The following is a 22,482-nucleotide window of genomic DNA, read 5'->3' on the forward strand; positions in this document are numbered from 1 at the left end:
TCTATTCACTATTAGAATTTAAATTTAGATAATAAAATGGTAGTTTGAAAGTTTGTGGATAAAAAAGTATCATTAAGCCATTATTTGGGTGAGAATAGTCATTTGCTCTATTTAAAGACTGTAAGAAAATGCCACCTTTGCACAAAAGTCGCAATGTTTCAAGAATCCCAAGAGAAATTTTTTAAGGACAAAAGTAATTAATATTATCCTTTGATCAATATGTGATTCATGAAATCAATATTAACCGCTTAAAAGAAGATGAAACACGTTGTTAAAGATGGCAATGGGCTTGGTATTTTTGGGTACTCGATTCAACCCATTCCAAAAAGGTCGAGCTTTATTCGATATTAATAGGTTTGGGCTTAGGCTTTAGGACCCATCCTTGGGTACAGGTTAGGCATGGGACAATCTTCAGTCCTAGCCCAGCCCAATAATTTTACTATTAATTTTATTAAATTATCCTTATAATATATATCTAATTACATAATTATCCTACATATATATACCTTATAAATGGAAATTATATAAAAAGAAATGAGGATGGATTGTTATTTATATATTTGGTGAGTATTCAAAATAAATTAATATTTAAAAACTGTTTCTAAAATTAAAAATATAAAAAAAAATTGAAATTTATTTTATTTCACAATAATTATTAAGATTACTCTTTATTAATTGTTTCTAAAATTATAATTATAATTATAAAAATGGGTCGAGATTGGATTACAAAAAGCTCATCCGGCCAAGCTTGGGCTTTACCCGTCATGCTTGTAACGGTCCCGAGCCTGTGTCATGGGGATTAGGCTGGGCTCGGGCAAAGGGCCTCCCAGTCCTGGCCTGACCCATTGCCATCTCTAGACATTGTTTTGCATTTTTATCCTACATTCTCGGTTATTCTTGCGAATACACAACACAACCAAATTTGTAATTTTATTTTTTATTTTCTTTTGGTGTTTGTCTCGCCCCAATCAAGGTGGGGATTCCCCACATTTTTCGGGTAATGGGGTGAGGATGGCCAGGGAAAAAATCCCCACCCCGATCGGGGCGAGACAAACATGGTATTAGAGTATCTCCAAAAGACTCTTTATTTGACCCAAACTCTTTATTATAAAGAGTCTATCTATAAAAACAAGAGTCCAATAGGCTCTTTATCTTTAAAATATAAATTAGAGAATGAGTTTGACTCTCCACATTTCGAGAGTCAAATTTCATTCTCTATCTTAATTTTAATTAATAAACTATAAATTCCTATGCATTTTATTTAGTAATTCTCTCTCTCATTAAGTCTCTTTCTTAAAAATAAAGAACATCTTCATTAAATTTAAAGAGTCTATTAGATTTGAATAAAAATTGTGTTTTTTATATTTAAAAATTAATAAAGATGCTCTTTATTTATATGAAAGATGTTTTTCAAAATAAAGAGCACCATCAGAGATCTTCTTATTGCATTAAAACAAAAAAAAAAAAAAAAAAAAAAAAAAAAAAAAAAAAAAAAAAAAAAAAAGAGTTCAAACATGGCTATTCAATTGATAGATTTCTCAAATTTGTGTACATATACTGATATACATGACCTGAATTCTGTTCACACCAAGGCGAGCGATTAAGTTTAAATTTGGGAACTAAAATTAATAAAGAAATCATCCAAATTGAGACTAAAGATTAGGGCTGACTCAATCAAAATATCAAATCATAACGCTGATCATTTGGGTTCTGACTTTTATTTTACAGATGATAATAATCAATTAAACAGTTTCTCATTGAATGCCAATATTGCTTTCAATATGATTAAAAGAATTTATTTAAGCACAAAAATAGACTGACCAACAAATCTCATAAACACGACGTGACAGTTGAGTTAGCAGCTCCTGCCATACCCAAGACACTAAATGACTTTGACTAAACACGAACGGTCGTTTCTTAGGGACGAACGGTCATTCCTTCATAAAGAACAATAATTTCTTATGAATGAACAACCAGTCTTAGGGACAAACAATCATTTCTTCATAAAGAACAAAAATTCCTTATGAAGGAATGGTCGTTCTTAGGGACAAACGGTTATCTTTCGTAAGGAATGAATGTTTCTTATGAATGGAGCAACCATTCTTTCTTATGGAACAACCATTCCTTATAAAGGAACAATCGTTCCTCATGAATAGAACATCTGTTTCGTTTCTCATGAATGGAACATATGTTTCGTTCCTCATGAATGGAACATCTGTTCCTCATGAAATAGGGTCTAATCCCGTAAGGTTGAGGCTATTGACAATCCGCTGGACCTACACATATAGAAAGACAAGCGTGAAGCTTATGGAAAATACCAGGGTAGTGTTTGTCGTAAGCACTCTGACACTCAAGTCAATAAAGCTGAAAGATACGATTTAATGAGAATTAGGGAAAGAAAGATTACTAAGAGTCTTGTCGGAGGCTAAGACCACAATAAAGGTGTAGAATTCTCGCGAGCAAGAATTTCGGAGTAAGGAGAGGTGATTTTGAGTAGTCAAAATTCAATCAATTATGAGAAGGCAGGCCTATGTTTATATAGTGAACCCAATGGGTTAGAATCCTAGTAGGACACTGAATCCTTTTGGAGATAATTACTATCGGAAAAGAAATAAGATTTATTGTCTTTATCAGATTAAGTGTATTAATTTGAGTAAGATTTAGAATCTTAGTAGAAGAGAAAATAGAATAGAGCTCTGATTTCCTATTTATGGACCGTTGCAGGCTAATGGGCCGGAACCCAGTTTAGCTTAACTTGTAGGGTAGCCCAACTCACAGAGTAGGCATTTCAAAAAGTGAAGCGTAGGTCTAACCAGGATTGAACTAAAACCTTGGGTTGTGACATGTTTATTTCGCTATTGAACCTCGTTAGGCCCAAGACAATTTTTTTTTTCCATACAGTTTCTTATAAGTGAACGGTCATTCATCCCTAAGGAACGATTGTTCATATTTGATCGAAATCATCAATTGATATGATAGTACCAACTCAGATACTACGTCGGGTTTATGAGAAATATTTATGAGATTCGTTTCTCATGGTAAAATTATCCTATATTTAAACAGTTGTAAGAAAATGCCACCTATACACGAAAGTCGCAATGTTTCTAGATTCCCAAGAGACATCTTATAAGGACAAAATTTGTAGAACCATAATTGATATTTTTATTAAGTAATTAATATTATTCTTTTGCCTTTTCTTTACGACTTTGCTAAACCTAAGAATAGATTAGGGTCTGACCAGGGATTTTGATCAGCAAAATATTGATAATCTGTGATTAAATATTATCTACTATTTAAAAGAAGATGAAGCACATTGTTTCTCAACCTCTCATTACTGTATATTGGCTGCCCCTTCATCACCACAACAAAAATTATATATCATGATAGTAGGTGATGAATGTTGTTAATATCTATAGAAGTTTTACTTGCTAGTAGCCTTTGTAATTGTAGCAATCTTTACTCCATCTAGATGCTTAACAACAAAAACGAGTTTGTTTTTATTTTTTTATTTTCTTTAATATAAAGCTGGTTGTGGTCAACAGTCAACTATAAATATTAGCTTGAATTGCACTTTAACAATTAGGAAAAATAAAAACGCTGTCTCAAACGCCAAGCATGAGCTTACAATACATCACCATCAATTAATGGTCATAACAGAGCAAAAGATTTTTAATTAATTTCATAAAAGTCCAAGGCAAACAACAGAATTTTCAAGTAAGCAACAAAATATCTCAAGACAAAACGAAATTTTTTAGGATAATTTGCAGTTCCTTCATCTTGGTAGCATCAACAATGTCTATTCCATGATAACCTCCGTCACAGAAATGACTTTTCACTTTTACACCCTTTTGCTCTATCATTTTCACCAACTCAATCTGACGGTCAATCATTGGGTCCCCATTCCACCCTGTAATCACTACCTTCCATTCTTGAACCCTGATTTGGTCTAAGGCCTTTGACTCATCCCCCACCGTTGGATTGCAGTACTCATGATCACGGTCAACCCCATGTGGCAATGATAAATCCCACATTAAATCACTAACACAAGCTGGAAAAACTGGATTATTCATCAACCTCAACTCTGATTCGGTCCTTTTGACCCCACCTATGAAAGGTTGATGCAATATCAGCCCTTTGACCTTCAGTGGAAATAATTCATCAATTTGCGAAGCTGCACGTAATCCTACATGATACACAATGTTGCCGCCTGCACTCGTGCCCATTAAGAAACATGAAGACAAATCGGCATATTCTTTTAACCAAACTTCTTGAGTGGTCCTGATCCAGTGCAGGGCTTCCATGGCATCATCATAAGCCGCCGGGAGACGGTGCTCTGGGGCAAGCCTGTACTTGACTGATAGAACGACAGCAGGGAATTCAAGTGCCATGTTTGAGCAAAAATTGTGAAAAACACTTGCGGCTACGTTGCCGATAATAAAGCCCCCACCATGATAGTAAACAATGAGAGGGAGCTTGACGGTGGACGAAGAATCAAGTGCTTGACGGGGAAGGTATATGCGAACTCCAACGTTGTTTGATTGGTTGATGGAGATATCTTTAGAGGGAATAGTGTGGTGAGAAGGATCAGATGTGGCGGCGGCGCCTGATAGTAAACTGTGTTTGCGAGTGATCGTGCCATCCGGGTTGAGGACAATCTGAAGGTATTCGTAGGGATCAAAAGTTGCAGGTAAAGCACTGTTGTGTGACATTTTAGTGGTTTTTTCAAAATTCTTGTTGGGGCTTTTCTTTTGCTTTTATGCAAGGTTACTTCCTCTGCAAGTCTGTATATATTAAAAGAGATTAAATTAGGTATATATTAAACAATAAGCTGATTACGTGAGTTAATGCAACTTGTTTGTATTTACTATTTAGTAACATATATGAAAAGTGGTGGGTTTTATTTATTAATTTTGGTTTGGTTTTTAATTATTACTACCCAATCGCAGATAATATATATATATACACATTATTTTATTGTCAAAATATAATCTTAAATGCGTGTCAACTTGCAGGGACCGTAGCTGCAGGCCTGCAACAGCATGGAAGTTTTTAGTCTTTGCGACCTAAAAGAAGATGGAAACCACCATGGGTGCTTTGATGGGAAAGGGTCTAATATGAGTTTTTAAGTTCGAGTTCTCTTAAGTATTAATAAAGGTAGTAACTAAGAGGATTTATGCAGTCATTCATTTCAAGAACTTGAGAAATTAGTTGAGATAAGCGTAAACTGACTCAAACACTCCATATCATTAAAAAAAAAAAAAGAAAAAAAAGACAGAATAATTTTCTAATTTAATTGAACTAATTTGTAGACATAATATCCAATAAAGAGGAGCAAACGTAAAGTACATCAACACAAATAAATTTCTAAAAGTGGTGTGAAACTCAAAAGCCTCTTAATTATTGTAATGATATTTGAGGATTAAAATTTATATTAAAAAAGGATATTTGCCGTTGAAGCTTGAATATGGACCCGTTATACTGGGTTAAGGGTCAGTCAATTAATAGAGAGGTCTTATAATCCCAGTTTAAACTTGGGCCCATAGAGGCCCCATAAGCAATCAGGCAAAGACCTAATAGGATTTTAAGGGGTGGGAAGTGATTTTTACCCCCACCACCTAATTGATCTTCACCCAACTTTTAAATTTATTTTCTATTTTAATAAATTTAACCTTAATTTAAATTATTAGAAATAAAATTATAATTTTTAAATACACTCAAGTTCTATTTTTTAATTTTTAACATTTAATCTTACATAAACTTTAACCCTAAATTTCCATAACCTCATCCTACATTTCCATAATCATTGAAACCTTTTATTTTAAATATTTGTTTGTTTAATGAAAATATAATACTAAAAGTATGGAAAACATAACGAGTTGAATATGAATTTGAAGAAGATAAAATAAGTTTAAATTAGCAAATTGAGGGAAAAAAAAGCGTAAAGAGAAAACCTAAACAAGTTTGAAGCTTGAATATGGACCCGTTTTAATGGGGTAGGGGTCCATTAATACAGAGATCTTCTATTATCCCAGTTTAAATTTGGACCCGTAGAGGACCATTAGCAATTAGGGCTAAGACCTAATAGGATTTTAAGTGGTGGGAAGTGATTTTTACCCCCACCGCCAAATTGATCTTCACCCACACCCACACCCACACCCACACCCACACCCACTTTTAAATTTATTTTTTATTTTGACAAATTTAACCTTAATTTAAATTACTAGAAATAAAATTATAATTTTTAAATGTGTTCATGTTCTATTTTATATACTGTTTTAATTTTTTACATTTTCCATAATCTAATTATAGATTTCCATAATCATTAAAACCTTTTTAATTTATTTTAAATATTTTTTATTTAATGAAAATACAATGCTAAGTTTGAAATTGGGGAAAATAAACTTAATTAAGCTTAAAATGTTATTTTCAGTATTAAATGGGATTTAAAGTGTTTCTTTTTTTAATTATAAAAGATATGTACTTAGCCACGGCGGGTGAAGATCAATTAGATGGGAGTTAAAAATCACTTCCGTTAAACTGTTCAATTAATCTCTTAGTTATAATTTTTAGCCCCCCTTGAATTGATCAATAACTCCGTATTTCCTATTTTTTTCGGCTTTGACAAATTTATTCTTAAATATAATTACTATAAACCCGAAAATTTACTTATTTTATATTTATATTTTTATCTTATATCTTTATTTCTTATATAAAGTCTTACTTCTTAACATTTTCTTTAATTACAAGTTTATCCTTAAATTAAATTATTACACCTACTTTAATCTTTTCTGATCTTATAAATATTTTTTGACATCCCTTTTTAAATATATCTAAACTTAATTGTTCATATTCTTATTCAAGCAAAAGAATATATATATAGTTTTTTAATAGAAAAATAAGTATTGCATTATGATACATCATGTCACTAACAATATAATATTATAAGTTTGTAATTTCTTCTGAAAATTTTAATCTAATTTCTACACTTATTTTTCAACAACATTCTTACAACGCTTTAACGATCTATTTGAACATGATTTCTATAATATCACTCAATTATTTCTGAAGTCTTTTTTTCTCTCTCTTCCTTTTAATTATTTGTCTTAATTGCCAACTCCCATAATTAATGATCTATAATTAAAAGGCAAACCAACCCCATATTTAATGTTCTATAAAGGAGAAAAAGTAACAAATTAACGTCATAAAGCAAAAAGAGATACTAAGTACACATATTTATACTTAACAAATTAAAAGCCCCACAATTACACTCTCTGATAATCAGAATTCGGTGAAAAATGAATGAAATAGAGAGTAATACCAAAATAAACACACAAATCAAAATAGTAAAACAAAATAAGAGATACTCGTGATTTACCCTAATTTATTTAGTTAATTAGCTACGTTTAGTGGAGTCAATATTATTTCAATATTGTTTCACCTCTCTCGTTTATAATGAAGTAATTTGTCCTATAATTACTATCACGTATTAAAAGAGAAAAATGTTTTTATATACTAAGTTTAAAAGACTAAACTTAGTTTTACAAGGATTCTTATTCGTAAACCCAAACCCAATGAGGAATTAATAACTTAAAGAAATTCTTTAACGGAACCCCGAATGCGTCTGCGTGACCATTAATGCTGAAGTGGTTGACAACTCCAACAAAAACTAAGCTAGATTATTAAAAAAATAATGATGTGTGAACAAAAAAAATAAATTAAATTGCTCTATGAAGGTGTATAGGGACTCTTCAGTTGATCCTAGGGTTATATGGTTGCATTGCATGTAGAATTTACAAGTGCAAATGCGTTCTGATGGCATTGAAAGTGAAAATGTTGCGCCACCACGATCGAGACACTACGGCCCTACGTGGAGGAGCAATTCTACTGCCTTCTCAACATCAAACATCTTCCACTTATCGCAAATCATTCTCTTCCTTTATTTCTTTTATCAATTCAACCCAAATCTCAACCAACGCCAACTTTCTTTCACCCTAATTAGATCAAAACATAAATTTTTTCTCTTTCTTTAAAAGCCACAACGTGTATTACAATTTGCACCATATTATAACAACAAATTCAGATAATTATAATGCATCTATGATGTAACTTAACTTAAAACGAACGTAAATGCAATGCTACATGTACCATAGCGATCGTAAATGACCCTGCGAAACAATCATAAAACGAAGATACAAATTAAAGAAAGAAAAGAAAAGAAAAAGAGTTAAGTTCGATTAGATATATCAAAGCATCGATAAATTGAATGCCCTGTTACATGTACTGTTACATGTACTATAGCGACCGTAAATGGCCCATCACCGATTAACAGCTACTGTCAAGCCACAGTAAACATGCATATATCTCGAGATGTACCAATCAAGAACTTCGAAGAAAAACACTGTTACATATATCTGTGACTTCTCAATCTAAAATAATATATTTTCTAGCTTTGATGTGATAGATAGTGACTAACCGTTGCAACTTTGCAAACCCAAGAAGCCGCCCATCAACAGACAACAGCAGCCGCCATTTGTTTAACTTTCAAAATCAATCTCATCATAACTGCATCCCCTCATTAAATTTTATTAAGGTATCAAAACTGCAATCAGCCAAAAGCCACCGCCACCGCATCATTAAAACCCCTATAACCCTAAAGATCCAATTCACATTACTAACCAGAAAACATGTACTATTGCTCATTAATCTTATATACCAAAATGTTTGGGCATAAATATAGATATAGATACATATGCATAGACATAATAAGCATATCTCATATAAATGCTTTTATCTTCATCTATATATCAATCATCTATCAATCACTTCAATAGGGTGCAGTAGAGGTGGCTGACAGAGACGACTGCAACTGAAGCAGGTGGTGGTAGCAGTCGGCGGCAGTTGGTCTCTGCTCTGGGTTCTGGTCCAAACATCTGATTTGCAACTCTCTAAGCATTTTGGGCACATTGCTAAGCCCACAGGTTTTCACCAAATGGCCCACGCCCCAAACGTCAACCTTTACTCCATGCAATCCCCTCCCCATTTCCGGAGCGTGTCTCCCACGTGCCTCCACTCCTGCCACCCCATGTGGGTATATCTGTGGTGCCCCCACCGCCTCATCAAACCCACAAACTAACCACTCGTTTTCTCGGTCGCTTCTTCTCATTACTTTGTCCCAGCTCAGGTCCCTGTGCATGAAAGATAAGTCATGTAATGCAACCAAGGCTTTGGTCACGTACTTGAGCGCCTCAACGAGTTGATCAAAACTTGTGGGCTTAAACTTGCACCCTCTAGGCTTAAACACCAAGGCCAAATCTTTCTCTGACGAGCGGTATATGGACTCGGAGTGTGGAATTCGGTGGTCTAGGAAATCGTATATTTCTTTCACCGCTGCCCATTTTCTCTTGCTTGAGAAAAATCTTGTTACAGTGTTTGGAGTCACTTCAATGACATTTCCATTACCCATATCGATTCTTTCAAAATCGCTGAAAGGATACTGCTTGTAATTGCAACCATTGCTGTTGCTGAAGCAGCGATCTGCTAGCAATGGCAAAAGGCCTGCTATTCTATAACACGGGATGAGGGCTTTCAGTCTCTCAACTGGTGAAGAGAGGTCGAGTGAATATAAATCAGTTCTAATGACGCGGTCTTGTGACCGGCTCAAGGCACAGAAGGTCACAATGTAGCCAACTGCATAGTAACCAAATAAGTATGGAAGATCCATGTAAGTCCATAATAGCTTCTCAACTATTGAAGATGAGGGGTCAAGCTGACCTTCTCTTAATTGATCAGCTTCTTCTCCACGCCACAAACAAAAATTTCTGACAAAACCAGTCACATTTGGCCACTGATCCTGCAATGGTTCAGGTGATGACGAAGAAGATTTTCGTACAATAACCATTTCAACAGAACAAAACTTGGACACGATCCTATTGATGCAATCATCCCAAACGCCAATGAAAGAGTCTCTACTAGTAGCAGTGCCCACACTGAGGCTAGGGTTATTTCGGATAAGTGGACTTAAAATATCGTATATAATAGCTCTACAATCTAACAATTCATTTGAAGTGGAGAAGAGAAGCTCTTTGCCTTGTGGCAAGTCTCTATAGACATCTTTTCGGAGTGGGAAACGTAATTCCTCTGGCGGTGGTTCTTGTAAATGCCACGACAGCTCGAACAAGCTCGGTAGTGTTGTTGGTGGAACACGCAGACATCCCACGTAGTAGTCAGTTGGGTCTTGATACTCCCATGGAGATGGAGGGATTGCTAAACCAAAGTAAACCACAAGAACATATATACATATATATATCACTCTTCACACGTACGTATGATGAAGATGGCCACAGTAATTTCGCAACAATTTCAAAAATTATTAAAGACAATATATAAGACTTACATCTGACGGAGTGTTCTGCGAACGGAAGCTGAACTCTTTCGATGAAACCTGTCAACAAAAATAGAGAGCGAATGCGTGTGTAAGAGAAGGGATTCATAGACACCACAAAATAGGAATATTAACAAACATGTTTGTACCGGAAGAAGCAGAAGTTGAGGAAAACTTTCTTCTCCCAAAGACTTTGACTTGTTGTCCGGGAAGGAATCTATCTACAGAAAAACCTCTTAGAGAACCATCTTCGAAGGCTTCCATATTGCAAGCAACCATTGTATCATCAAAGAAAGTAAGCTCATCTGCGTTAAGAAAGCTAGAACCTTGAATTCTAATTCTCCCTCTGTGGTGCTCTCCTTCTTCAGCCCACAAACTCACTGATTCTTCCCATGTCATTCTTATTTTGCCAATTCTTCGAAGTTCCTTGGAAGAGGAAGATGAAGTAGGAATAAGACCTACGTCTATTGGAGACTCAAACCCTAGTAAACTCCCTCTACCACCATGAAAGAAGGCTTCAGTTCCACTTGTCATCACCAGTTGCTTTGCCCTCGCTAACAAATAAAAATAAATGCTGGTTACGGAGAACAAAACCATAAATAAAAAACGAAACTTTGTAATATATATATATATATATATATATATATATATACCTGAGAGCGAGAGGTCATCATCTTTGAAAGGAGGGGGAGGAGGAAGAACTCTGGTATTGGTGACAGTTGTTCTACTATCATCACCAGAAACAACAACAGAAGCCCCTCTGCTCTGAGGTGTTCTCATACGAGAACCCATGAACTGAGATAACTCTTCAAAGACCTCTTCGTCAAAAGAAGCTGGCAATCTGTGTAGCTTCCTTTCATAAGGAGAGAGTCTAAAATAACTCTTTCCGGCTTGTTCTCGTTCACCGCCTCTTTCCCACTCATACACTTTTCTAAATTCACCCAACATGTTATCCCACTTAGTCCCAGCAGTTTTAGCATCTCTGTTGACACCATGCCTTTGCAAGAACTCCGCAACTTCTCTATCTTTATCGGCCCTTGTTTTTCCTCTTGCTGATTGAATCGGCATCTCGCCGCTACCGGTGACGTGAACGCTCTCTGGCTGATCAGTTCTAGAAGATAAGCCAGACCCATTTGATCCACCTTGGTACAGAACCTTCCAAGCCCTAGCTAGCCACAACATCTCGTTTGGTTTCCAAACTGGGCTCACATATTTTCCTTTTCTGAACTGGGGTTGTAATTGGTCACCCTCTGGTTTGTTCGTCTCTTGACCAGAAGCTGCAGAGAGAGAAGGAATGGGAGAATGTGGAGGAGAGGAGGTTGTCTCGGAGGATGAAGCTGCAGTAGTGTGAGCTTGAGTTAGTGGATTTGTGGGGTTTGTGGTTGGCGATGGGGTTGATTCGCTTGTCAATATAGCCATTTGGGTTGTTTGCTTTTGTTGTTGTGATGGGGATGGTAAAAGCTTCCATTGACTACTATTATATCTTTGTCTCTTGGGATTCACAGAATCAAATTGTTGTTCAAACGGAGTCGGAGTCGCACCAATTGGGACATATAAAGGAGAAGAGATGAACGGAGCTCCGGTTACCACAACGGGCGGTGGTTGTTGATGTTGAAGTTGCCCTTTTTCCGTCGACTCCTCGAGTGGGTTCTTGGGAGAAGATGACAGTTGTTGTTGTTGCTGCTGAGGTTGCGGTTGCGTTTGCGTTTGCTTCTTGGTCGTATCTCCTTTGTTGTCACCCATCTCAAATGTTTTCTAGAAAAGACTTTCACTTTAGAGAAAACTCAGCCAAGACCCAGAACAAGAAGAACAAACACAATTGCACTTGAACTAGCTTGTTTATGGTTTAAAGTTTCTGTTTCGTAGTCTTGCTATAATTCTACAAGGGTCTTGAGTTTTGGCGTTGAATTGCCACCGTATGTTTGAAAGGGAAAGTGGGAAAATATTTAAGAAATGATAGGAAGCTAAAGCAACATAAAAGCGAAGAAGAAAGACATAACAGAAAAAGTCGAGATTGTGGAACTGCCATGAATAAGACTATTCAGTTAATTATCAGTTTAATAAAACTAAGCATTAGTATATGTAGTAGATAAATTAGAAGTGTGATTTTGACAATTAAAAAAGAAAAGAGGGGCCTACATTTATACATTACATTTAAACATATATACATATACGTATATATATACATATATGCATGATTAGGAATGGGTCATGATTGTACTGAATCAGACTGAAAAACGGGGCTCTAAAAAAGAATTAACATTGTTTCTCGATAGCATTTAATGTTATGGGCGTCGTTATTCTTGTTTGGAAAGTGAGAGAAAAAAAAAAAAAGAGAAAAGGTGATCGCTTTTCTTGACTTCCCGTAACGAGTGAGGGAGAAAGTGGAGACTGCGACTGTAAGAATAAGATATATAGATGGAGAGTGTGTATTGGATTCAGAAGTTTAGATGTGGACACATCGAATCTATGGCTCTGCTCCAATGACTCATCACTTCTTTAGCGACTTATTTTTGTTTCTTTCACATCAAATAAGATAAAAATCTTTTAATTTGGGCATTGCCCACCATACCCGATTAATTATAACAACCTATCTCATAAAAAATAGGGNTGAGGGAGAAAGTGGAGACTGCGACTGTAAGAATAAGATATATAGATGGAGAGTGCGTATTGGATTCAGAAGTTTAGATGTGGACACATCGAATCTATGGCTCTGCTCCAATGACTCATCACTTTAGCGACTTATTTTTGTTTCTTTCACATCAAATAAGATAAAAATCTTTTAATTTGGGCATTGCCCACCATGCCCAATTAATTATAACAACCTATCTTATAAAAAATAGGATTAAGTTGAGCATTTAATTTCAAAAATATTTGTCAAATGTCAAATATTTGCCATTATGTAAAGTTTAATGTGTGTAAATAGTGGAGGTGTCATCATATTCATAACGCCGACGTGGTCCAAATAAAAAGAGGAAATGAAGAAGAAAGATGCCATGAAATAGGGCAACATAAAAGGAGTAGGGGATCTTCATTAAGTCTTTTGTTGGTGGTTTGGGTGATATGTTTATGTAAACGTACATTTTCTCTCTCTAATAACAAAAAGGCGTCCAGGCATGTAGGCCAACACACCACAGACATGACAGTGATCGAGCAGTAACACTGATCACCAACCCATCGCCCGAACAACCCAACCACTCCTCCACCCGCCCGCCCGCCACCCTAACTTTTACCCCTAAATTCAATGTCCCATCTTTCTCTTCTCCTTCTCCTTCTCCAAGCCTAACATTCATTCTTTTCTTCCCATTTATGCATAATGTGAGCTGTTTATCTTCATTATATGTTATGGTACAATTAGTCTTTAAATGTTCATGGGGAATGTTAGACAATGGGTTCGTCTTCTGAATGTTAAAAGACACCAGTGATACCATCTATGATCAATTACATTACTTTTTATGTTTCCCTTTAATAACATTTCAATAAGCATTTGCACTCTTTATTTTAGTAACTTCATTTTTTTGTTGATATTTGATTTTAAAACCAACGACTTCGCATATGTAAAGTGTTAAGAAATCACATATGAACTTATTATAGTAAGTGGATGAGGCACTGTGAGTACAGTAGCATGCAAAGAAGTAAAAATAAAGTTAACAAAATGATTTTATAATAGTTAAGGTGCTTAAGCAAATCCTAAATCTAATGTGTTCGTTTATATAAATATTATTTTCTTATCGCTAAATAAGCTTATAAGAGGTCACGAGCTGCGATATGATATTACAAGTGTTTGGTGTTCTAAGTGTTTTTAGAGAATGTCAAGCCAATCTCTTTCTAATAATGTGTCTTTGCTATTTTCTTTATTGAATACGTGAATGTCTAACATTTTTTTAATGAGAGAAAGCTGCCTATTTATACTCGTGCAGCTCAAGGTAATGATTACATTTTGCAGGTGCCCTGATGTCGTGTAGATCTTTCCTGCCTTCCCATTCGATGAAATTCAAAGAATATCCTTAAATTAAATAGGGTTTGAACAGGTGTGCAAACCAAATTTACTCAGGCACAAATTCTTGAGTCGGTTTGGGTCTTCGACAACTATATTTCTTTTACCTTTGGAGGCGTGTCATGTTTTGGATGGTAGAATGACTTCCTAGATTCTGATTGGTGCTTGATGACATCAGCATACGTCAACCCTTAGTTTAGGCATAACACTTTTGATTCCTGGATTAAAAAACATAATATGTGTTTGTTTACTTATTGAGATCATTATTCTGAAAATTAATCCGAATCAAATAAGATTTTTTATATTAAAAATGAAAAGAGAGGACTTGTTTTCTATTATTCTATTCCATTCAACTAAAAACATTTTTCCAATCCCATCCAATTAAAAACAATTATCTTTCACTCCTAATCTGAAAATTAATCCATCCAAGACCACCACCACCTACTAGCAACAATCGTCGACTGCCAGCATCGGAACGACGGACGATCAGACAGATTTGGTCGACCGTGTGCCGATCTAGCCGTTGACGATAGGGGTGTACAAAACAGAATATCCGATCCGGTTGGGGTTTATGCTGATCCAATCCGAATCCAATCCGGATTTTTGGATATCCGATTTTTCGGATTGGATCAACCGGATATCCGAAAATTGATCCGAATTTAACAAAAACGCTTCTTTAAAATATCAAATTCCTCCATTCTTCAGTAGACAGAATTTATTAAAATTGAAATAAAATAATGCATGGTTACCAAATTATTAAGCCACAAGTTGATGTGCACACATTAGAGATTAAAAGAAGCTAAAACAATAGTTTTGAAAGATCACTGAATTTTATATATATTTATAAGAGGAATCAGCAGATGACATCAACCCAGATCCTATCGCAGCGACTAAATTCTTTTTCAGACTCTTCTAATTTCAATCTGAGGCGGTCAACTATACAACTCAACAAACAAATTTAAAAAATCACCACAAAGCATACATTGTTCACTGTTTTTGGTAAAATATTTGAACTTCAAATTGAAATTAACCTTACTTGATAGCTAATCAAACTGAAAGTTACCAAATGAACCCAGATGTTAAAACATAACCAAAAGATAATACAAAAGGAAGAGATTATGAAAAGCAGATTCATTGAGTACTTTTATCGAACAGATGATGGATTGACTCTACTTTTATCTAAGAACAAACTTAAAAATCGTGGAATTAGCAATCCATAGCAAGAAAATAACTCAAAATCGTGATAAATAACCAGTAACCACAAAATTCGAAGCCTAACCCGAATCATGAAGAAACCGAAGAAACCGAGTCGTGAAGAGACTTGAGTCTTGAGTGAAACTGTGAAACAATAATGAAACTGAAGGAAACGGAAGAAAAAAGCAAAGTAAAAATACCAGATTATGAAACGTGAAGAGAGTTAAGTCTTAAGTGAGGAAAGAAAAAAAGCGCCGATATTGTTCGGAGTCTTCCATCTTCTGTTTTTCATTGTTAGACTTGGCAAAACGATATAGGATTATATGTTTTTTAAAAAACCAGATCAGATTCGGATATTCGGTTTTTTTTTCCAGAGCCGATCCGAAAATTCAGATATTTCAAAATTGCAATCCGAATCCGATCCAGATTTGCCTATATTTAGATTTTTTGGGATTCGGATCGGATATCAGAATATTTTGCATACCCCTAATTGACGACGCCATATTATGGTCATAAATCTAACTATTTTCGACCAGATCTACGAAGGATCTGACCTGAAAGGATCAAATCAGTACACGATCGACCAGATCCGATCGGTGTGCGTCGTTCCAAAGACTGTCGATTTTCGTCTGACGGTGATGGTCGACAGCCAGCAATGGCTTGGGTGAGTAATGGTATTTTTGTTCATTTTTAAACTTTTATTGTGAGGGTATTTTAGAGAAATTAACAAATTTAAGAGGTTGAAAAATAATTTAAAATTTTTCAGAAAAAATGTTTTAAAAAAATGCATCAAAAAACTTTTCAACTTAATCTAACTCGAATTCAATTTAAAATAGTTTTTCAAAACATGATTTTTCAAATAATCTACCTATCAAAGCCCTAAACTTTTAGGATAATTAATGATGATATTGGACATTTTGAAATCGTTATGCTGTTGTATATTTAACATTTTATATATCATTTTGCTGCCTTAATTATAATAAAAAGAATGTGATGATCTTTTTTCTTGCAAGACATGAATTGATATTCGATTGGAAGTCAAATTATGGTGTACGTCCATTTACTTTTTACCAAACAAATCTCATAAGTATCTCTAAATTATTATTTATATGATGTAAACTCTTTATTATAAAGAGCTTATAAATAGAAATAAGAGTCTAACATAGTATTTATTATTTAAATCTCTTTGAGACTGTAAATCTCTTTGTGTCCAAGTTGTGGATCTAAAACGAAATGACAAAGAAAGAACATTAAGGATTTCTTCAATTATGTAAAACAAATGTTCCCCATAGTATTATGAAATAGCTGACAAGTTACATCAAATTCAGAAAGTATGATAGGGTTATGGAAGTCACTGAATCAACATGAATTTTGGGTTTTGATCCAACTGTTAAATAACTTCTCTCGTGAATACCATTCATAGATTCAATTAAGCTTTTTGTTTTCTGAAATTTTTTTGATATCGGGTGTGCTTTGCAGCCGCTGTAAAGGCTGCCACCTTGAAGCTGGACCATCATATTCATAACTCAATAAATATAGAAAAGAAAAAAAGAAAAGATGAAGAGTAGGTTGGATTTTTCACTGGTCCCTTAAAATTCATAAACCGTTAGCAATAGAATAGAAACTTTTACAGAGAATGAAAAGGAAATGGTATCCGGAAGTCTAGTTGATAAAGCTTATGTAAATAGGGCGGCTTGGCTAAATCTTTTTGAAAATCCAGAGCATGAGGATGTCCAGCTAATGTTGCCATCAAAGGATACAGATTACAAGAGAGAGATATTGCAAATGCTTTTAACAGTGAAGTCTGAACAAGCTGCTTTTTATCTTTTGTGTGGTAGAAGAATTGAGTTTGAGGTGAGCTGTGAATTCAATAAAGAAGTCTCCCCAGTTTAGTAGGGGGCCTTAATTAGGCAGATAGGATAACTAAGTCTAGGTTTGCTCCATCTATTTTATTTTATTATAATACCATAAAAACATGCATCTGGGGATTTGAGATTGTAATAAAAGCCTGCTACCAGACTTATTCTGCCTGCCCTTCTTTAATTTTTTTCACTTTTCTTCTTTTTCTTTTTTTTTTGATAATCTTAATTATATTAAGTTAAAATAGCAACCAATTTTTTCAACTCATCACTAATGCGCTTGCTGTTGCATAACTATTTATTTTATTTGGGTTTATTAATTATGCTATTTGTTATTGTAGTGGTTAATTTTATTCAAAGTTAATTACAAATTATCATTCGGTGGTCCAATTAGGACTCTTAGATGTATTACTCAAAAAGTTCTGAATTCGATTCAAATGAATTATTGATAATAGTAACCATTGAGTGGATTTACTTGGTTATCAACTTCAGTTCCCGAGAAAGTAGTTAAAGTACGCACAAACTGATTCGGATACTCCTAATTACAAAAAGCAAAGGTTAATTTTCACAAACGGATAAAAAAAAAAAGGATTAGATTAAAATAAACTCTATATATATTTTTTAATTTTCATTAGAGCTTTGTTAGAGTCATAACCTCTTTGAGTAAATCGTGTTAGATTTCAAATTTTTGGTATTACCAAAAGTAAATTTGTATTTAATGAGTTATGGTTTACTAGAATTAAATTATGTATAAAAATAAAATTTAGATATATGATTTTATAGTCAATAAATGCTTTCTTGAAAAGAAAAAAAAAAAATGCATGTACTTCCATAAACACTATAAACTCCATTCATATTTTATTATCTTTTCAGTTCTTCATTATTTTACAGGCCATCCTCATATGGGAATTCTAGAATGTCCAAGTTTTCCTCAACATTTCTAATTTGAAAGAGAAAAAAAGAAAAAATAAAAAAAGAAAGGATGTGGATAACTTGACATAATATGCCTACTTATTGATGGGCATTGTGGGAATTAAAGTTTTTTCGAAAAATATATATAATATATGATGGTGACCAAGTATTAATTTCTAAAGCCTACTCATAAGTCATTTTTGCAAGAAACATGTGTCAATATCATGGACCCATTTCATGCAATATATAAACTCTATAAATCCCTTTTGTTTGCCTCTATATGTTCCGTTTTTATTCTTCCTCCTCTACTCCATTAAAATGATCTTATATGTTTTATATAAATAAGCAATCTGCAAGGATACCCTCTTTCTATGTGTAAAAGTAGAGATAAAATCACGTCTGTTCACTCTTTTTTACATCATGGGGCCTTTTTTTATTACAATGGCCCGATGTGATTGACATGGACCCAATATACTGACAATAAGATTCGGCCTAGAAAGTCATTGATAATGAGTTTGAACTTTCTATATGGAAGTATAAATTAATCAATGAGAACTGAGAAGTAAACAGACAAGCAAAGAGAGAAAAAATGATCAAGTTTGGAAGACTAAGTCATATTTGTCTTTAGAATTTGCTTTAACACACAAGACAAATAAACATACATTTCAATTTCAAAACTTAATCAAATCAAAACTCTCCTATAAAAGAAAGAAAAAACAAAATTTTACATTTAAATATATAAAGAGTAGTACTAATTCTAAAATCCAGCCAATCTCCTCAAATTGTTCGCTTGTTCCTTTCCATACCCTTCAAAATCAGTATCATTATCGTCGTTTTCTTCATCCTCTTCGTCCACATATTCCACATAAGTCATCTCTTTTGTCCTCCTTACACCACACTTTAGCCAACTCACCACTTCCAGCATTGTAGGCCGGTTATCAGGATTACTATCAGTGCATGTCATTGCGATCATGACCGTTGATTTCAGCTGATTACGGTCAAACTTACCCTTCAATCTGGGGTCTGCAATATGATCAAATGCACCCTTTTGAACATAAGGAGTGACCCATTGCACAATATCCCGCTTCACTCCACCGGGGAGTTTCTCTAATGGCTTCTTTGCACTAATTATTTCTAAGAGCAAAACCCCAAAGCTGTAAACATCACAACTCTCAGAAACTTTCCCCCACATGGCGTATTCAGGTGCTAAATATCCAAGAGTTCCCTTTACTTTAGTGGTCAAATGAGTAACACCATGTGGTATCAGCTTTGCGAAACCAAAATCTGCAACTTTTGCTTGAAATTCTGTATCTAAGAGGACATTACTAGCCTTTATATCTCTGTGGATTATATGAGGATCGGCCTCGTGGTGCAAATACCTTTCCAAAAAATAGACACCATGAAGCATATTATATACTATTTTCTATATAATAATTTAGACATTTACCAATAACGACAATCATATACAGACAATCTGATGGATCAAAAAAACACTTACGCTAATCCCTTGGCTGATCCGATGATTATGCTCATTCTCCGAGGCCAATCAAGTAAACAATCTGGGGCGAGTTGCCCATGTAAATGGGTGATTAAACTATGATTATGCATGTAATCATAAACTATAAGTCTTTCATCTCCTCCTGCGTAAAATCCTCTTAAACCCAACAAATTCTTATGTCTCACCCTTCCGAGTATCTCCACTTCAATTGCAAATTCCATTTCTGCCTTTGCGCTCATCGCCTTCAATCGTTTCACCGCTATCTGCAAGTTAAAACCCTCAACTACTTTAGATATTTTTACAGAACAACTAATAAATTAATCACTTCTATGCTAAATTATTACTAGTCGTTAGCTTTTAATTACTTTCATCTTCTGAAGACAATTGCATCTAATTAAAGATAAAAACAGGATATTAAACTTGATTGCATGCCTCGTTGCCTTTACGTGTTCGGCCCCAATAAACACTGCCAAACCCTCCCTCCCCGATTTTGTTATCATTATGGAAGTTGTTTGTTGCATGAAGAAGCTCCTTGAGCGGGTAAATTTCCCATGGATAATCCCTGTTGGTGTATATACTACAAATTTCCATAAAATGAAAAGATTAATTAGAATCATATATTTTATCTAAACAATTTGCACTTTTAGTTTATTATGTAATCACACACTAACCTGATCTCCTGTTTCTCTTCCGAGACGCAGCAAAAACATTTCCAAATCATCTTTGACGTGTAAAATTAGTGGACAATGGAAGGTTATTGCTGTGGATCAAGCAAGAAGAGAGCAAAAATTTCGGTGATATTGAAGCAGAAACAAAGAGTCTTATGTAGAAGACAAAGGACAGCCTCGGAAGTCAAGGAGTTTGTAGTGTGATATAATGTGAAAACAAGATGATTATGCTGATGATAAAACATCAACCTCCTGTATTTTAATGCTTGTTGGGTTTCGCCCAGCTATCTTCTCATTGGAAATGTCATATTTTTATATCTCTTTTTAAACATTCCTAGGAATATTTTATTATGTAATATGAAGTATATTACAAGAATTAATTAGATGTTAATTTGATAATCATAATTTAATTATATTTTATGGTCAACTGAAAGTGACCTTAGAAGTCCAATAAGTACTTTATTCAAGAAACTAATAATATGGACGGTCGATATCACTTGATCAATTGATTGACCAGCTCTTTATGATATGGCATAAAAATAATAAGGTTTCGAAATTCGAATAGCTAGAAAGAGAAAACGACTTTTTCCCACCCAAAGTTTGCCTTAAAGACACTTTGCACCAATTTTTTTTCTTCAAAATACCACTTTTTCACCCAAAATTTATATTCTGTTAATACTCAAAATACTTCACTTTCTCAGTCGGCATTCATTGAGTTATCAAGAGTTAGAATAAGAGAGGTTTTGTTAGAATAAGAGAGGTTTTGTAGAATGAAGGGTGGTGATCGATTGAATATTTGCCGTCGAAATTAACTAAGAATAGGAAACTCTAGCTTTGTAGTGGTTGACAATTGGCGAGAAATCAAGTGTCGAGTGAAAGGGTTTTATAGAGAGGAGACCAGAGGTTCAGATAGTGGTGACGGCGAGAATTTTTGCCACCGGAATTGACTTTAGACAGTAACAGAATATTAACTATAGGTGAGAAAGTGATATTTTGAAACTTTTTTGGGGTGGGAGAGTGTCATTAAGGTAAAACCTTGGGTGGGAAAAAGTCGTTTACTCGATGAGAAAATGTCATATTTCATGGACAATTAGCTGTACCTAATTCATTAACATCAAAGTTGAACTATTCTTTTAATCATAAGCCAAAAAAATAAGAAAGAAAGAAAAGATGTAACATTAGCAATTTAAAAATGACAAAGGAATACAATAAAATAAAAAAATTAATATTTAATTTCAAATTGACTATATTATACACACATTACAGAAGAAAAAAAATGATGAGTTTTAATCTGATATGTTTATGTGTGATTCAGCAGTGTTGCGCACAATTTTCCAACGGTCAGATTTGTGTCACTTGTCTACAAATCATACCGAGATGTAGTGGTTAGTATCGTTTCACATGTCACTCCCATAACATATTACTTCACAAACAGGCTCATTAGAGTTAAGTATGGGCATTCAAACTTAAGAATGGAAGGGGTTGACTTAGATCCAGATTTCAGGGAATGATACATGTAATCCACATCGTAATATCAACCCCCAACCAATGTTAGACAGTATGTATAAAAAGGAGGCATCACCTCTGTTTTGGAGTATCAATTATTCACACAAGCTCAGGAAATCATTTAGAGAGAGTTTTAGCTAGCCATTACGAGTTGTTCTCCTTTAATCATCATACATGTAACCCAAATACAAGCAATAATATAGCAGTAGACGTAGACTTGGTTCTAAACCGTCGAACAACTTTAAAAATCTATTTTATCATTGCTTTGTGAATTCTTCAGTCAATTCCTAATTGATGAATCTTAATCAAGCACACATCCTATCAAATACCACCTTTGGTAAACTAGGTATCTCTAATTGTTGAGATTTTCGTAACAACAAGAAGTATATACTAAAGGTAACTTAATTGATGAATTGGTAAACTAAAATATTCTGGCATGAGTTAATTCATATACAAAATGAGAAAAA

General features: G+C 34.4%; 3 protein-coding genes across 3 annotated transcripts; all 3 read right to left on the reverse strand.

The window, feature by feature from the left end:
- Positions 1-3,709: 3,709 nt before the first annotated feature.
- Positions 3,710-4,728, reverse strand: LOC116114852 (probable carboxylesterase 120). The gene has a single exon (XM_031400993.1). It carries the CDS (start codon positions 4,707-4,709, stop codon positions 3,732-3,734), a length of 978 nt encoding a protein of 325 aa, XP_031256853.1. The 5' UTR covers positions 4,710-4,728; the 3' UTR covers positions 3,710-3,731.
- A 4,096-nt stretch (positions 4,729-8,824) lies between these two features.
- Positions 8,825-12,124, reverse strand: LOC116114857. The gene is made up of 4 exons (XM_031400997.1): positions 11,035-12,124; positions 10,531-10,935; positions 10,394-10,441; positions 8,825-10,263 (listed from the first exon to the last, which is right to left on the reverse strand). The coding sequence occupies exons 1-4, from the start codon at positions 12,122-12,124 to the stop codon at positions 8,825-8,827; spliced, it is 2,982 nt and encodes a 993-aa protein (XP_031256857.1).
- A 6,921-nt stretch (positions 12,125-19,045) lies between these two features.
- On the reverse strand, positions 19,046-20,686 carry LOC116114890 (PTI1-like tyrosine-protein kinase At3g15890). The gene is made up of 4 exons (XM_031401025.1): positions 20,513-20,686; positions 20,274-20,418; positions 19,842-20,104; positions 19,046-19,722 (listed from the first exon to the last, which is right to left on the reverse strand). Exons 1-4 carry the CDS (start codon positions 20,560-20,562, stop codon positions 19,101-19,103), a joined length of 1,080 nt encoding a protein of 359 aa, XP_031256885.1. The 5' UTR covers positions 20,563-20,686; the 3' UTR covers positions 19,046-19,100.
- Positions 20,687-22,482: the final 1,796 nt, after the last annotated feature.

Source organism: Pistacia vera, unplaced genomic scaffold (assembly GCF_008641045.1).
Source record: "Pistacia vera cultivar Batoury unplaced genomic scaffold, PisVer_v2 Contig724, whole genome shotgun sequence".
Classification (NCBI taxonomy): domain Eukaryota; kingdom Viridiplantae; phylum Streptophyta; class Magnoliopsida; order Sapindales; family Anacardiaceae; genus Pistacia; species Pistacia vera.

Excerpts from the sequence above, each read along its gene's own strand:
- LOC116114852 (XM_031400993.1), bottom strand. The coding sequence starts at position 4,709 with ATGTCACACAACAGTGCTTTACCTGCAACTTTTGATCCCTACGAATAC.
- LOC116114857 (XM_031400997.1), bottom strand. The coding sequence starts at position 12,124 with ATGGGTGACAACAAAGGAGATACGACCAAGAAGCAAACGCAAACGCAA. Across the intron at positions 10,936-11,034 it reads TGATGACCTCTCGCTCTCAG|CGAGGGCAAAGCAACTGGTG; the intron begins GTATATATATAT and ends TTTATTTGTTAG. Across the intron at positions 10,442-10,530 it reads CTCAACTTCTGCTTCTTCCG|GTTTCATCGAAAGAGTTCAG; the intron begins GTACAAACATGT and ends TTTTGTTGACAG.
- LOC116114890 (XM_031401025.1), bottom strand. The coding sequence starts at position 20,562 with ATGATTTGGAAATGTTTTTGCTGCGTCTCGGAAGAGAAACAGGAGATC. Across the intron at positions 20,419-20,512 it reads GAAGAGAAACAGGAGATCAG|TATATACACCAACAGGGATT; the intron begins GTTAGTGTGTGA and ends GGAAATTTGTAG. Across the intron at positions 20,105-20,273 it reads GAACACGTAAAGGCAACGAG|ATAGCGGTGAAACGATTGAA; the intron begins GCATGCAATCAA and ends TTTAACTTGCAG.